Raw genomic sequence first — 16,840 nt, 5'->3', positions numbered from 1 at the left:
ATATTCATAAATACATATAGAAGGAAAACTATTATTTTTTCTTCTTAGAAGTAAATTTTTTGTAATTAACTAACTGTATACCACATACTGTAATCCAGACATTACTTCTGTTTTCATTCTTTCACTCATGCTTTCCACACACTGGCCACATTGCTGACAGCTCAAGGACACTCATGGGCAATCTCTTCGTGTAGTTCTGTGCAATACATTGACATACTGATTGTATTTATTACACTGCACTATATAATACTACATCAGGTTTGATAAAAAAAAAAAAAAGAAGAAGATATGCTACATGTACTGCTTAATTTGTACTCCTGATCACATGACTGAAGATATTCCAGTGTTTACATTTTAATATTTGACAATTGGCAGAAAACCTTATCCAGAGCCAGTACAAAAACGTGCTTTGAATTCTCCATCAATAAATACACACTAATGTGTCTTGTAACGTGAGCAGGGATGGCAAAAGTACACACATCCTTCACTCAAGTAGAAGTACAGATACACACGTTTTAAAAGACTCTGGTAAAAGTACTGACTACACTTTTTCACTCAAGTTAAAGAAATTTGGGCTCTGACATGCACTTAAGTAAAAAGTAGCTTTTACTACTACCTGTTTCAGTGTCACGCTGGTAACTGACCTCACATCATATTAATATATAAATACAGTGGTACCCCGCTTATCGGCCTTAATCCGTTCCTTAAAACCGGTCGAAATGCGAAAAGGTCGAAGAGCGAATGTACACGCAATATACAATATACACGCACTAAACTGTTATATTGACCGCTAAATAACACTATATTGTTCACGAACCGAAGTTTAATTTACGATAAATGCTCTCGCCACGAAAAGACTGGAAAGATCCTTTCCCTCGCTCCACGTGGGTTGAGGTAAAAAATGGTCGATAAGTGATTTGAAATTCTTTTGTACAGTGGTACCCCGCTTATCGACCGGCTCGGACATCGTCCTTTTCGCTTAGCTAACAGTTTTTCGACCGTAATTTCGGTCGAAAAACTGTTCGCTAAGCGAAAAGGACGATGTCCGAGCCGGTCGATAAGCGGGGTACCACTGTACAAAAGAATTTCAAATCTTGTTATCTAATGAATGTATCCAAGATGAACATCCACATATAGAATAGTTGGATTCTGCCCTGTTCATTGCTGGCTTTATAAACTAGTCTTCGTCTGTGGTGTGTGATAGTCACAATAATACACCAGTGGTAGATTTAAAAGCAGCACAATGACAAGAAATAAGTTGATGGACTGAAAACGGTGCAATGAAAATAAAAAAATATTGATCATTTCACCAAACAGTTAAAACTAAAGTAACAATCCTGTTTTGAAAATGTAAGAAGTAGAAAGTACTGATATTTGTGTAAAAAATTTATCAGTCAAGAATTGTTAGAAAATTGGAGAGAGCGTGGTGCAGTGTGAGGTAAGATAGGTGCTGTAAGGTTGAAGGGTGCTGGTCCCTTTTTGGCTTTTTATGCAAGAGTTTTAAATCAGATGTGGGCAGCTACAGGAAGCCCGTGAACACAGCATAGCAGCGAGGTGGTGTGAGAGAACCCAGGGCAGTTAAAAAGTCATGTGGCCGCAGTATGGATGAGTTGCAAAGGTTAAATGTATTTTAGAGGCAAACCTTAGGGCAGGACGAGGCAGAAAGCATGAGTTTGTGGTAAATATATATGACATTATTGTGATTATAAAGGCCTCTGCATTTCCTGGGTTTGAATGAATTTACTTGCAGCTCTCTTGGCTAAGCCAATAAATGTAAATGTGTGCATTATTTCTTGGGATATGCTCCACCACAAAGCTTTGTCTAGATAAAACGCTTGTGTATAGGTTAATTTCTCTGCAAGAAAACAAGAAAAGGTAAAAAATAAAAAAACATTTGATAATTTTATGAAATAATTAGCTAATAATAATCAGCCATACTGTGTGCTGCCCTAGGGAAACAGGATAGCATACATACAGAACCAGTAATAGACTGTCAACTACAAGCACTATATTTATCTCATGGTCTTAATAACAGCTGCACTGTGAGATTTAAAGGTACTGTTCAGCCAGAGATTAGATTATAATAAAGATTATGGGACATGGCTTTCTCTAACATTGGTTTCTCCAAATGACAAGCGGAATTCAGTGTTAGGATTATGCACACATACTGCGTTTCCCATCAGCCATTTCAGCTTGGTGTTTCATGTCAATTGACTGCACCTGTTTAATATTTATGGTTAATTAGCACATCTGTTTGGTCTTATCTTGCACCACACTCACAATAGAAATATCTGCACTTGCATTCACCTTCGCCCTTATTATATGACCTTGAGGACTAGAATAAGATGAAATAGACAGATAATACCCCATCATCTATGGGTATTAATAATGTTGATGCCAAAACAGACAAAAATGTAAAAGCCTTGATTTTGTTTCTTAAAAAAATTATATTTTCAATAGTGTGCAGTATGTAGTAAATCCTAATTTTTACTACTGTATACAGAAATGTTTTCTTTCTCCACAAGGTAACCACAATGCAAATGTAGCTTAAAATGTAGCATTTTTCTGACTTCCAACACATCAACTTTGAGAACTGACTGTTCATTGCAGGATAATAAATCTCAATGTAATGGGGTAATCAATGTTATTAATTACTTCACCTGTCATTGGGCTTTAATGCTGTGGCTGATCAGTGTGCATGCACACACAAAATATATGTCTATTCCAGGATTTTTTTTGCACACATGTCTATTGGGGTAATACTATCAATAGTGCCTTAGGTGAACATCTGAAAAGGTGTCTATTGTGTATTCCTCTGAAAGCTGGATCAAAATTCAAGAAATGTTTAGAATCCATTGAAAGGGACATTCTAAACGTACATATGAATGTTCCAACCCCAGAGACAAGCACGGCTTCATTTTTATTCATTATATATGTTTGTATACAATCTATGGGGCATTACAAGGGTGCTGTCTATAATTAAATGCAAATGACAGCGAGGAGGGAAAGAGTGAGCCTGGGACACAAGGGGGGAGAAAGAGAGAGAGAGAGAGAGAGAGAGAGAGAGAGAGAGAGAGAGAGAGAGAGAGAGAGAGAGAGAGAGAAGGGGGGTGGTTTATGGATTTGTTTGCTGTACAATCCGGAGCCTGAAGCAAACCGGGATCGCCATCTGTTTCCTTCGAGACCGGAGTCACATGTAAGAGATCCGTGCTCGGTGCACGTCCCCCCTGGTTCTGATGCCGCCTGTGTGAGGAGAAAAGTCCGGAAATGACCAGGGTGACATTCAGTGCTTTGTGGATTACTCTAGGATGGAGATGGAGGATGTATTACATACAGTGTTCGACGGGTTTCTGAACTCATCTCTGCTGGTTTGTGAGTGAGGCTGGCGGATCTCTCTCTCTCTCTCTCTCTCTCTCTCTCTCTCTCTCTCTCTCTCGCTCCTTTAGAATAAACTAACGAACCCCTATAATAAAGACGCACACCGTCTCTGCCATCATTACTGACCACGGATGCCATGCCGACCTGGAAATGGGCCACTTTTTCTCTAAATTGGTGAGACTCATATTACTTTTAGGTTTTTTTTTTCCCACTATTAATAAGCTGTTCTTTTTAAATGAAACTTTTTCCTTGAAAAAAAAAAAAAACTGCAGTAGGAAAGAAAAAAAAACATGTTAGAGGATGGTATTCGCTTTTACTTACCTTTATTGATAATATTAATAGGGTTTTTAATCCGCACCCATGCAGTCCTCCTGCTCACATGCTGTTCTGGGCTTAAATTAGGATGCATGGATTATTAGGCATGAACTGTTGATTTTTGTGGTTGTTGTTGTTGTTGTTTTTATCAGGGAAAAACGTATTCATAAAAATCGCTGAAATACAATGCATTCAGTGATGTCACCTTGTGAATGAATGAGCTGTAGTAGGAGGGTGTTCATAGTAATAGAAGTTGCAGACAGGTCGAAGGCCTAATCGTTTTCTCTTTCCACTGTAATCTGACAGACATCCTTTGCTCCATATCCTTTCCACTGATTCTTGACATTGCCCGCTGCGGACTAACACCCAGCACGCACATCTGCACCCAAGTGATTTCAGAAAACCAAACGCGTTTTATTATTACCCGTACGCCACAAGCAGACGACATATTTGCCCTTCGGGGGCCGCCGTAGAAATGGGAGACAACATGTCGAAGAGGTTAAAGCTGGTGACAGCATCTGAGTCGGAGATGGAGGAGCGTTCATTTCCTAACCCTTTCCCCGACTCGGACCAAGGGATCCTCACTGCGTCCTCCGCAGCGGATAACAGCAGCACCGGAGACACTTTTGATGCCAATGGCAAGGTAAATCATGCTCTATTTTTATTTTATTTTTTAAACTCGTGTTTTCATGCAGGTCCCCGCCTCCTTTTACTAGTGCAGGCGTGGTTCCAAATGGCTTCGTAGTCCCTATATAATGTGCACTACCTAGCGTATAAGACTACTACTTTTACATTGTATGTAGTGCACTATTAGTGTGATATGCATCCATTTAAGATGCGGCCGCGACATATTATTATGTGACAGTGATCGTGTTTAACTACTTTATTATAAGTGTTTAAAGTTGAATTTAAAGCATTTTTCTAGGTTAATTTGCTTGTTTATTCCTTATTAGGTGCTTGTTGAAGAAGCACACATGGCTAGAAAAGTCCGGTGTCTCAATCCTTCTGTCCATTTCCATGACATATATATTTATTTATTTTAGGGGTGTAACGGTACAAGTATTCATACCGAAATATTTCGGTACAGGGCTTTCGGTTCGTTGCACAATGTACCGAATGCAATCCTTTGTACGTGCGGAACAAAGTTAAAATCTGAGTTCTCTCAGGAACGTATTAGGTGGCGGACAGCAAGTTTGTTTATTTGCTGCCTTGCACTTTAAAGCTTTTTTATTATTATTATTATTATTATTATTATTATTATTATTATTATTAAAAGTAAGAAACGTACTTAACAATGCCAGGGGTATTAAAAAAAGAAACTAGAGTTAGCGCAACGTCACTGTGGCTACATACTCCGTACCAGAAAAACGATTTGTTTTGCGCATGCATGCAAACGCTAAATAATCCATAGTGGCTTCTTATATTCTTGATATGGATTCTTTAGCGTTTTATGTCCAGCTTCAAGAATTCCTCTCAAAAGGAGAAAATCCTGACAATTCCACAGATCGAGGGAGTGAAATAAGGATGAAAGAATTTCTTGAGCGTTTCAGAAATTTCTGATCTCTTGGGATTTTCATGCAACATCTCTCTTAAAAATGGTGTGGGAAAACAAAACACAACCATGCATTGTTAGTTTTGGGCACTTGGTGGAAAAGCTTTTTTGATGAAAGAAATTAGTGGAGAAAGTTCAGACTAGTATGAGTTGACAGGAAGGTTATGGTATTGACCGAAAGGCTAGGCTAACACTGAGGCAGAAGACCAAATCAGGGTCCAATACTATTCAACAAGAACACTGAAATCAGGTTTTACCGTGCATCGTGTGCAACCTGCTGCAAACAGTGCAAAGACAACACAAGACAGTGCAAAGACAACACAAGACAGTGCAAAGACACAAAACACAAAATAACTCTGCCAGTAAACCTGTGTAAAGAAACAAAGTAAACAGAATCAAAAATGTGCTCTATGTAGATGGTACAGTTAAAATTTGGGGTTAACAGCATGAATCTGTACCCCAAACTCTCTTGTGTGTGCAATGCAGACTGGTGGAGGCAATCTAATTGAATTCAATTAGAACACATTGAACAAATTCATATCATAACTCTAATGCAGTTTTCTTATTGATTATATCCCATTTGACAAATCCCAAATCCTCACAAACTGGTTCTTTTGAGTGCCGTGTACTTCAGTAGACATTTCAGTCAAAAGATACCATAGAGAACCTTCGAGATGTGGTTGAAGGACAGATTTGCAGTATAGATTTGCAGCAGACAAATGTGAAGGAATTAACTGCACTCAGGTCAACCTGTATATGAATATTTATAAGGATATGAATATTAAATGAGTGTCACTTTTATAGAGTTTATACTATGAAGAATCAACACTTTTTTTTTTTCCAGTAGTCAAGCAAGATATAATCTCCAGTATTTGTATGGTGTTCCTAATAAAATGCCTGGTGATTGTACCTAAAATGGTACATTTGTGGAACATTGTTTTCTAATTAATTTTTCTATGACTTCATAATTTTGAATATTCAATTCACAATGTTTTAATCACTATCAAATGTTATTTATTATGCAGTTGCAGTTCCTGAGCATTTCAAATAGCTGCTTGCTGGGTTTAGATTTTTTCCAGTTTGGATGGAATTTTGTGTCCTCACCAGAATAAGTCTTTCAGATGCACTCAGTTGGCACTGGGCATGTTCAGTAAACTCCTTTATCTGACTTAGACACGGCTCACTGTGTGTGCACTGTTCTGTAGTGTATGTGTTTGGAGAATTGTTGAGGTATTTTCTTCTTTAAAGGTATAAAGTCAGATTTATGTGTGTTGTCATCTGTGTACAAATAGGGTAAGAGATTTACATTGATTAAAAATGCCATTGTTTATGTCGTCTCAGCTTAAGACAGGATACTGAATGGTTTTTTTTTGTACACGTTTCTGGCCATGAGCTTCAGAATATTGAAAATTTCATGTAAACACAGTGTCAAATCAAAACTTCGGAGTACATAGTGTTGGATTTTCTGAGCACTTGTTTGAAGGAGGTCCATGGAAATTTAAAAGTAATGCAAAAGTTTATATTGTTCACGTAAAGAAACGATGCCCATGTGTTTGTCGAGCTGCAAAAAAAGGTCTGTTATGTGACCTTGAAAATCAAACTCTGTTATTGTTTGCACCTTAATTTAGAGATTTTTCTGTCAAAGCACCTAAAGCAGCTTTTCTCCCCATCTTGTTTGCCACAGAAGTGTATCTGAGTGGAGATTTATCTGATCAACTCCTCCTTGCCCAGTAAAAGCCTTTCATTTTTCACTAATTGGACGTTCATGCATTATTCATCCACATTAGTTTTCTTCTCATTAGACCTAGAGCTGCTGCTCAGATGAGATTGTTCATTTTATATATGATTTAATTCACATATCACTGTAGCTTATTATCAAACAAAAAGCACAGATAGTTATTGAATGAATAAAGTAATGCATGAAACAGTAACACATTTCGACCCTGTTTTTTTCACCGGAGATCAACTGCACAGGCATGAGACACTCAGCAAGACCGGGTGGTGGATCCAGGGCACATGTGATGAGTAGATTTCTTGCCTTTTCTTTTTAAAATTTGTATATTTATAGTTTCAAGACCTGTATGATGTTGGATGAGTAGTAGAAAGCCTTTTGTTTAAGATGTACATTTAAAGAAAAGCCTCCTGAATACATTTGCTCAGCTTGTTTTTAAACATCCAGCATAATTTGATCGTCTTTTTTTTTTTTTTTTTTGATCAGATTAATTTAATGCTAGTTATTGCTACTTTAACTGCCAGAATTATTGCAAGAGTTCATAATATAATTGCATTAATAAAGTGCGAATCAGTTACATGCACTTCATAGTTTGATCTATTAATTAAGTTTAGCATAAGTTGAGAAATAAGTTTGAGGAGAAAAATCTGCTCCTGAATCTCTGCAACTCATACAGCAGCCACACCAACCTTTTCAGAATCAAGAACATTCTACACAGGCATGTGTATACAATGACCAAACTTGGAAAATTAGTGTAAGGAGCGAGAGGGACCAAATTGCAAAGCCACACCATTCCCAATGACTTGCTGACATTTTTGCAAGAGCACAAACGCTAAATGCTACATGATCATGCATTTTCCTGGGTAAGACCATCACCAGGAAGCACAATGAGATGCAGGCAAATCAGTGTGATGCCAGTGTGGAATCTCTAGACAATTATCTGCTGGGAAGGATTGGTTCTGGTGAAGGTTGCAAAAGGATGGAAAGTTTCCGGAAACATTTGATGGTAACTACCTCTGGGGAATTTTGGATATATTCCAAGTTGAAAACCTGCAAGGAATGTCTGGGAAGTAATTAGAATTTGGGGGAATTGCATATAAACTGTATCATATACAAAATATAAACATTTTGTTAGGTCATAAACGCACATGCATGCAAACTAATGCAGATTTTAAAAAAGATTTTTTTTTTTTTACTGAATTGTTAATAGAATTTTGTTGCACAGTAGCTTACACACAACACACGGATGTTTTAAAACTACATTTATGTAAAATTTATGCAATCTACGTAAATACTCGACAAGATCAGCATTTTTTGATTCAACAAATGATCTATTTTATGGAGAAATGCACAGTGCATGTAGGGGGTGTGGCCTCAGCAGCCCTGCAGTACAGTAAGTGTTCTGTGTGCATGTGAGTGATGGATGTGCAGGTAGAAATTTAACTGAAATTGCATTAAATCTTGTTTTAACATAAATTACCCTGCAAGATTGTTTTTTTCCAACTACATTTTAGTTCTCTGTTATAAGCTAACCTGTGATTTTGTAAATTCCTAGTTAATTCCAGTAATTTCCATATATTCCTGTAAATTCCCATGAAAAGTTTCCAGTCTTGAAAGACTGTCCATACTTTAACACATACCACCCACCTGAACATTGTTGCAGATCAACCACCACCCCTTTAGGGCAATAGTATTCTTTGTTGGCTGTGGCCTTAGTCAGCAGCATAATGTGCCTTGCTTCAAATTGCTAAAAAATGTTTTTAAAATGTTCAAGGTGTTGAGATGGCCTCAAGATTTTTTCAAAAATCAATTTACTTAAAGAAAGATCAATTTGTTGGATGTGCTGGACTAACAAATTTGACCCATGGAGGCCACACCTTGCAGATGGTGCAGACTTAAAGGATCTGCTGCTAAAGCTTTTGGTGCAACAGCACATTTTCAAAAGTCTGTAGAATCCAGGCTTTGACTAACGCTGTTTTGTGGAATGCAGGTGACCTACACTGTATGATCCAGATCTTTTTATGGTTTGTCCTTCACATTTAGGCGAAATTAGATGTATGAAACGCGAATGTTTGCTGTGGTCTCAGATAAGCTAAACCCACATGCCATCTGCTCATTTCTCACTGTTTGTTTTCTGTCAGTCTGTAGAAGTGTCTGCTCACCGTCTTTATCTTCTGCGTATTAGTGTGCGCTCTGCAGCTTCATGCTGTTTATGAAGTCCGTTTGCTCAAAGCAAGCCGTAATGTACTCTATTGTTGTATACATGTTGCATTAGTTTGGAAGCATTTGGATAGATTTACGGATGTTCTGACCATAAACGGAGTGTCCTATATGGGCTAATAGAGGTCTTCTGAATGAGATTTGACCAATTCAGTACACATTATTAGATCATGCAACAAGCATCATGCAACAATTGAAATGGCCCAAAGTCATTAACTTCTTTCATGTGACCATTGCGTAGCCACATGTATCAAATGCAAGACTATTAACGGCTACTATTACGGCAGTGTTTAAACACATCAAGCATTAAAGAATACCGTCGCTGTCCAGCACATCAGCTAAATAATTTTGCTCTTATTTTTGCAAAAATACTGTAAGAATTAAGCACAATCAGCAGCTGCGAATCCGGATAATGATCACGTATTACATCCCCAGTGAACAGGACCGTTAACTTAAAGCACACAGTCATCACGCCTCTGCAACCGTTGGCTGCCATGTCTCGAGAAACAAAGTCAGCTTGGCTGCGTAACGTGTTCCAGTATTAGGGCCAGATTTTATTTTCTTACTTTAAACATACTAATTTATTTCCTTGACTTGACTGATTAATTTCTGTGACTTTGACACTTTGTGACTAGTTTTAATGCAAAACTAGACTAATGACCATTACAAAACAACACAGCTCCTTTAGCGGAAGACTCCTGCAGCTTGGCAATAGGAAGGTGTGATACAGGAGGTCATTTGTTTTACCAGTTTACACACTGTACATGCTGCACTGTCCTAGTTTTAGGATTAGCTCACTGTTCAAGCATAACTGCTAGCAGTTTTCATGTTCATAATGTTTGCACTTTATTTCAGCCCAAGTCTTCTGATGTATATGACATACCACATCTGTTAGTTATTTATATACTTTATATCTATGTTTATAATTTACTTACTTTTTATCTACAATGTAATTTTGCTTTAGCATATTTTTTTTTTCTTGCTGTGGCGCTGTAATGTGTAAATTTTTCTCTGGGATGAATAAAGCCGTTCGTCCATCCGTTCGTTTATTATTGTAAATTAATTTACATACAGACTTTTTACATTAAAAATATTTATTTTATATAATCAGTTTAAGGGCCTTTTAAAGGCTTATAAGTGGTAGCGTGGATGAGCTAGGATTTAAACTCACAACCTTTCCCACTCTTATATAAACATTTTTGACAGACAATAAATTCAGGTCAAAACTGCTCCAAAGTGCCACATTTACCAATTTAAATCAACAGAGCAATACGTTTATTTTATATATTCGATCATATTGTACACATTATGGACACGTTTGTAGACATTCACAGCATTTGGCAGACGACCTTAACCAGAGTGACTTATAACTGAGCAGTTGAATGGTAAGGACCCAACAGAGGCAACTTGGTGCTGCTGGGATTTGAACTCGTGACCTCCTATGCCTAAAGCACTGAACTACCACTTTTCTTAGATATCTGACCATAAAATTCACAAGTGCATTTTGAACATTCTGTTCCATATTTATTTGGCTTTAATAACCCCCATTCTGTAGGGAAAGTATCCATTAAGATAGCATGCTCTGAGATACAAGGGGTGTTCTAGTCAAACTTTTGAGTTTATAAAATAAAAGAACAACGGTTTCTGGACTCGACGTGCAGTACTGCAACACTAGCATCCATTGTTATACCTGTAACATTAAAAGTCCTGGTTCTGAGTTAAACTTGTAATTAGATTTTTTTTTTTTTTTTAATTCTTGTATTGTGTTTAATGATTTTTAATGGAGCGATATTCTGTGTCTTTCCTATTACTAAGAATGAAAACATTTTACTTCATTTCGTTCTAGAAAAGAGTCGAAGACAGTGGTGCGATGTGCAGCAGGCTTGCTGCTACCACCGTGGTATTGGCTTATTTCCAATAACCGGACAACCAGCAGTGTTTTAGTTCTAGTAAAAAACAACAACACATTTTTAATTTTTAGTTCGTTGTAATGCTGTGGAATGTCCTCACTTGTTTTTAAACCTTATCAGGATGTTTGTTGCTACTTTTCATCTCGTCTTTTACAGTGCTGCTTTGTCAGCGCGGCATGCTGCAGCACCAGCCTGAGCCTCTCATCTTTTATTAGAATTCATCTCAGACAGCACTGCTGCAAATGAACTGCCAGCAGACTTGGTTCACTTCTTCCTCTCTGTCCGAGATACCGTCGGCTTCTAATAACTTATCGCTTGCCACGTGTGTGTGAAAGGAGCGGAAGGGTAGCGCTGCACTAGCACTGAACATCCCTCAGTAATTATGATCAAAAACATCGGAGCCTTCCTTTCTCCACCGCTAAAGGCTTTCTTTGTGTCTACGCCAGCAGCCACCACCCGAATCTGTACCACTGTCTGCCAGAGCAGATGTCTTTTTGTTAGGCTGACCACAATATCAGACATTTTCGGCTGATGTCAGCTGGTTTTTGTACGGTAATTGGATAGAAGTGACATTCATATGTAATAAATGTACAATATATGGAATGTATGAACTGACTCCACACTAACCAGGCATAATGACTGATAGGTAAACATTGAAGATCTTGTTGCAAAGGCAAATGTAAGAAATGTGGGATATATTAGGCAGCATGTGAACAGCTTGAACATAGGTGAACAGGTGAAGTGTTAAAAAAAAAGCTCAAATAAATGGACAAAAGTTATGTATCTGAAAAGAGTTCAATTGTTGACTTTGCTTCCAAATTCAACAGAATCTGAAATGTTCAAGTTTCTCTGGGATGTGCTCGAAAGGGTTCAGTTCATTGAGACACCACTTCACAACCTCCACAATACCAGTTTCCACAGCACACCTACAGCTTTCTTGTGGAGTCCACGTTATAAATTTTAGAGCTGTTAGAGCAGCATAAGGTGGACTTTTAATATTAATCAGGTGATTTTTAATTATTACTGGTCATAATTAATGCCTGCAGCACAAAATGACCATTGTATGACATGAACATACAACCTTGCCTCATGAAGATGCTCTTCAAGCAGTGTCATGCGTGGTGTAAAAATGGACAAAAAAAAGGTGCTCCAAATGAGATTTTAATATGTATAAACTGAACATTTTGTTACTTTTTAATATTTAATAAATCAAGGCATCCACATTCATAGAACTGCATTATAAATAATTTGTTTAACCCCATGGATGAGAGCCAATGCCCTGTTTCTTTACTACAGTTTTATGCTGCTTTGGGTTGTAATTTTGTGAAGCTTTTATTTATTAGGTGTTTAAGGTACTATTTCTCCTAAATTCTATTATTTTCTAAAATTGCATTGTGAGGTCCCACAGAGCTCAATGATGGGTCTTCTACTTATCACACTAATGCAGTCTCGAGTATGGTGTTTGTTGCTTTCCCGAGCATACCTAAATCCAATCCAATGTCTGTCAGTGTTTGTAATGATAAAATGATGTATTATTTTTTTCATGCAATAAACGGTTATGGTGTGCAGCCTTAATATGAAAAGTCTGCAGCCAATCGCATCTAGATCATGATTTTCTCACAGCTGTGCTAGAGAATGACTGAAGAGTAAAGCGTATTGATCTATAAGAAGAGCTGATGCTCAAGACTCCTTTCATAAATACTAAATAAAATGTCAGGTAAAAGGAAGTTTATAGATTTTTTGCTAAATAATAACACTATTGTTATTTGGTTTAGGCTATATGGAGCGTCCCCCACACTGTTTCTTGCGTAAGGTGTTAGTAGATACGTTATAACATAGTAGAACAAGCGCATTAATATAAAACTGTGCCTTGCCTTGTTGAATTTATTCAACAGCTCTGAAGTATAGGTTTGTGCTGCAGCACATTTGGCAAAAAAAAAAAAAAGCGTACATTTTACAAAAGAAAAATGACATTTTTGTTTGACATTTTGTTTTTCATTATTAACAAACAGATCACAGAGGCCTTCCAGAAGAAAGTACAGAATAAAATCAAAGACCTTCTCCAGCAGATGGAAGAAGGACTAAAGACTGCAGACCCTCATGACTTCTCCACCTATACCGGTTGGTCAGGTGAGAGTACTCTGTAATGACTGTAGTGACATTACTACAAGTAATGATTTCAGCATCTTTTTTAATTATTCATTTGTTGACATTCAATTCCAGTCAGTCTAGTGTAAATAAAATCACTTACGGATGTGATTGTAATTTGAAGACTGTGTGGCTAAGTATGTTAAGGGTATGTACTATGTATGTGTTGTAGGAATCGCCTTGTTGTACTTGCAGTTGCATCGCGTGAGTGGAGAGTCCTCTCATCTGCATCGCTCTCTGGATTATGTTAAGCGTGCACTGCGTAATCTGAATGGCCGGAAAGTCACGTTTCTGTGTGGTGATGCTGGACCGCTGGCCGTGGCTGCAGTCGTCCACCATCGCCTAAAGAACCAGGATGACCTACAGGAGTGCCTCACAAAGTACGATAGTAACTTTTGGCTTTTTCTCTGTCTTTTTTTCAGCATAAAATATTCTTGCTTTGAAACTGCAGTGGGTGTTATGGGTTAAACAGCATCCGGACATGGTTCGGATGGTTTGGGAGCTCTAATACTCTAAGGGGTTTCTGTTGATTATTTTGTAAAAGACTGGCATCCCACCCTGGTTGATTTGGTGTTAAATGAGTGAATAAATGGATGTATGGATGAACCAGTGGCTGGATGGAAAAGTGCATGGTTCAGCGAATGACTGGATGGATAGATGGTTGGAGGGATGACTGGATGGCTGAATAAATGGATAGGTAGGTCAGTGAATGAATAATGACTGAATGAATAAATTGGTGTATAGATGAACCACTTGAATGAATGAATGAATGGCTAGATTGGTGGACAAACGAATAAATTACATTGGTGTGTCCCTTTGCCGTTTCTGCATCAGTATAAGCATAGACTATTGTTTGTGGTTAGGTTTGCGATAAGTGTGTGTGATAATTTGTCTGTTTCAAATACTTTTGCATATTTGTAAACTGGTGGACACAGGTAAAATATCACTCCAGTAAAAGTAAGAGTGCTCCCTTCAAACCTTTACTTGAGTACATGTGCAAATGTATTTGCCTTCAAATGTACTTGAGTATTTGAAGTACTATGATGTATTATAGCTATAATGTTCCTATTATCCTATTATCATTTTAGTAACACGACTCTTTGCTTAATCAACTCAGTTTATGTGATGTGATGTTTACTCAGCACACCGATCTATTAATAGAATGATCTAAATTTGTCAAACACTGATTGATATCTAATAAAATGATCATGAGCCTAAAACCTTTTCAACTAATAAAAACCCCCACGCATATAAGGCCACCGGTGTTGTGGCAAGTCAGGAGTTTCTTCCATCATTTATTCCTCTGATAATGTTCTGCTTGCTGTTGAACTGACTCTGAACTGTTGAATTTAAACATAAAATATATTAATGGCATTCATGTAAACAAATGATTTTAAATGTCCCTCCCTCTATATCAGCCAGTTTCCGCTGGCGTAAATGGAACCACCTTTTTTTTTTTTTTTTTTTTGTTAAAGAAACTCCATTGCCTTCATTTGGCATTGTGCACTGCATTTGTTTGTCCATATAAGCTGTCTCAGGACATGTGACATTCCTCACTCTCTGCTGTGTGCGTGTGTTAGAAGTTGGCAGGTCAATGAGCAGAACCGCTTGCTGTGTTCACTTCACTTCTCTGGCATTGGGAACTCTCCAGCTCTCAACAGGAGACTGATTATCATGTACACTCAAATCTCGCTCAATAATAAACACATGCAAAGGTGATGAATTTAAGAACACAAGATAAAGTGTCTTAATATTGTGGAAAGTGCTATTTAAAATGCCACTTGAAAATCTATTCAATTGGGTTAAGATCTAATGACTGCGAAGGCCAATAGTATGTTTCGTTTGCATCATTTTTGTTCTTTTCAAACGCTCTGAGCTCTCATCTTGGAAGAGACCTGGATACTCCTACAGGACAAAACTGAGGAGGCAGATGAATTTTGCATTCATTTATAGTGACTCTTCCCTCTGAGGAGACAAATGAGCCCAAATACTGCCAGCAAAGAGCCAGAGTTTCTTCTTTTAATTTGTCACCTGTCTGTTTAAGGCTGCCAAATAATCTTCTTTTCTCAGCGTTGCTGTTCCAGCATGGGTTTCTTTACTCAGTCTGTAGCCCACTTTAGTATGTTGGCAGAATTCCTGGCCTCATGCTGAGCAGCCCATCTGCTTAAGACCAGCTATATCACTGAACTGACTTCTTTAATAATCTCTCTTACAGGGAAATTTGCTATTGTGACATTTGTGTTTAAATTTGGTTAATACGATTAAGTCGATCCTCTCAGCGTTTTTCTTTTGATTTGGGATCTTGCAGGCTGCTTCAGCTCCAGCGCTCAGTCATCAGTCCTGACTCAGAGATTCCAGACGAGCTGCTCTACGGCCGGGCTGGATACCTGTACGCCCTGCTCTACGTCAACAAAGAGATCGGCCCAGAAACAGTGGACAAGAACACAATCGCTATGGTAAAGGCCACTTGTTATTGTAGTTTATACCTAGTTAGGTGCTTAAATCGGGTCAGGCAAGAGCATTTAAAAAAACGCTGAGGGTATTTATTTCAGAGGCTGGCCCAAACTAAATAATAAACGGCCCCAAACAAACTTTACTAATTAAACCAATGTACTGACCACTTCCTACATTATACATTGTACAATATATAAATGTGTATTGCTACAAAAGGGTCAAATTTAGCTAAATCCAGTAAGCACACATTAAATAAAAAACTGGTAATCAGTGTAACCAAGGCGACACAAGTAGTGGATAAAGTACACCATTCATGTAGTTATGTAAAAGTGAAAACACTCAGTAAAATACTCTTTTTTTTACATTTCTACTTCAATAAAGTTTCTCTAGTGTTTCAGTGAAATATGCATCAAACGTACAAAAACTATATTTTATTAAGTGATGCCTTTCAGTGTTCCATTCCGCTGCATATCATTTCTTTTTAAAATTATTACTCTACACAAACTGACCCAAGAACTGTAGGGTTAAACAACAGGTTATCATTTTACACAATTTATGTATTTCACCTCAACGTAGCGAGAAACAGCATGGTTTTCTGAAATGTGGTGAAAAGGAAACATTTTCCAAGATGAAAATACTCAAAAGTACAGGTACTTAAGAAAAATACATCAGTGTCTGAGGTGTTCCCTTAAAACTGAACTTCAAGTTGATCATATTCACCAGAGTGGTAGCGGGATGCCAAATCCACCAGCCTTTCTTAAGCTAAATGTTAAAACCCTGCACAATCTACTCCTAAATTTAGCCACACATTTGACTCAAAAATAAAAGTAGTGATGTAAAAAAAACAACAACAAAAAAACACCTTTTGCTTAAAGTTAAATTTTTATTTATTAAATTTTTATTTTTTTTACACATGTAAATGAAACTTGTAAGCAAAATGTTAATGCACTGTTGAGAAGGCTGCAAAGTAGGCAGATGATGCCAAATTTACTCTATCCAATCTGGAATTGAATGCATTGTGTCCAATCAAAAAGGCCTCTGTAAACCAAACTGATTGTAATAGGCAAATTATAATCTCCATTTCTTTTTCTTCTTCTTCTTTCGGCTGCTCCCATTAGGGGTCGCCACAGC

At 37.6% G+C, this 16,840-nt stretch overlaps 1 protein-coding gene across 1 annotated transcript in view; it reads left to right on the top strand.

The window, feature by feature from the left end:
* The first annotated feature begins 3,113 nt into the window (after nt 1–3,113).
* Nucleotides 3,114–16,840, top strand: part of lancl2 (LanC lantibiotic synthetase component C-like 2 (bacterial)) — a 42,980-nt gene continuing 29,253 nt past the window's right edge. Inside the window, exons 1-5 of the mRNA XM_083547462.1 lie at nt 3,114–3,552; nt 4,000–4,336; nt 13,120–13,237; nt 13,428–13,635; nt 15,564–15,711. Of these exons, the coding sequence (XP_083403588.1) occupies nt 4,169–4,336; nt 13,120–13,237; nt 13,428–13,635; nt 15,564–15,711 (642 nt within the window). The 5' untranslated portion in view covers nt 3,114–3,552; nt 4,000–4,168. The remainder of the gene's footprint in view (nt 3,553–3,999; nt 4,337–13,119; nt 13,238–13,427; nt 13,636–15,563; nt 15,712–16,840) is intronic.

This window comes from Silurus aristotelis, assembly GCF_946808225.1.
Source record: "Silurus aristotelis genome assembly, chromosome: 1".
Lineage (NCBI taxonomy): Eukaryota > Metazoa > Chordata > Actinopteri > Siluriformes > Siluridae > Silurus > Silurus aristotelis.
The sequence above is the reverse complement of the archived record's forward strand: the minus strand, read 5'-3'. Positions and strand labels throughout refer to the sequence as shown.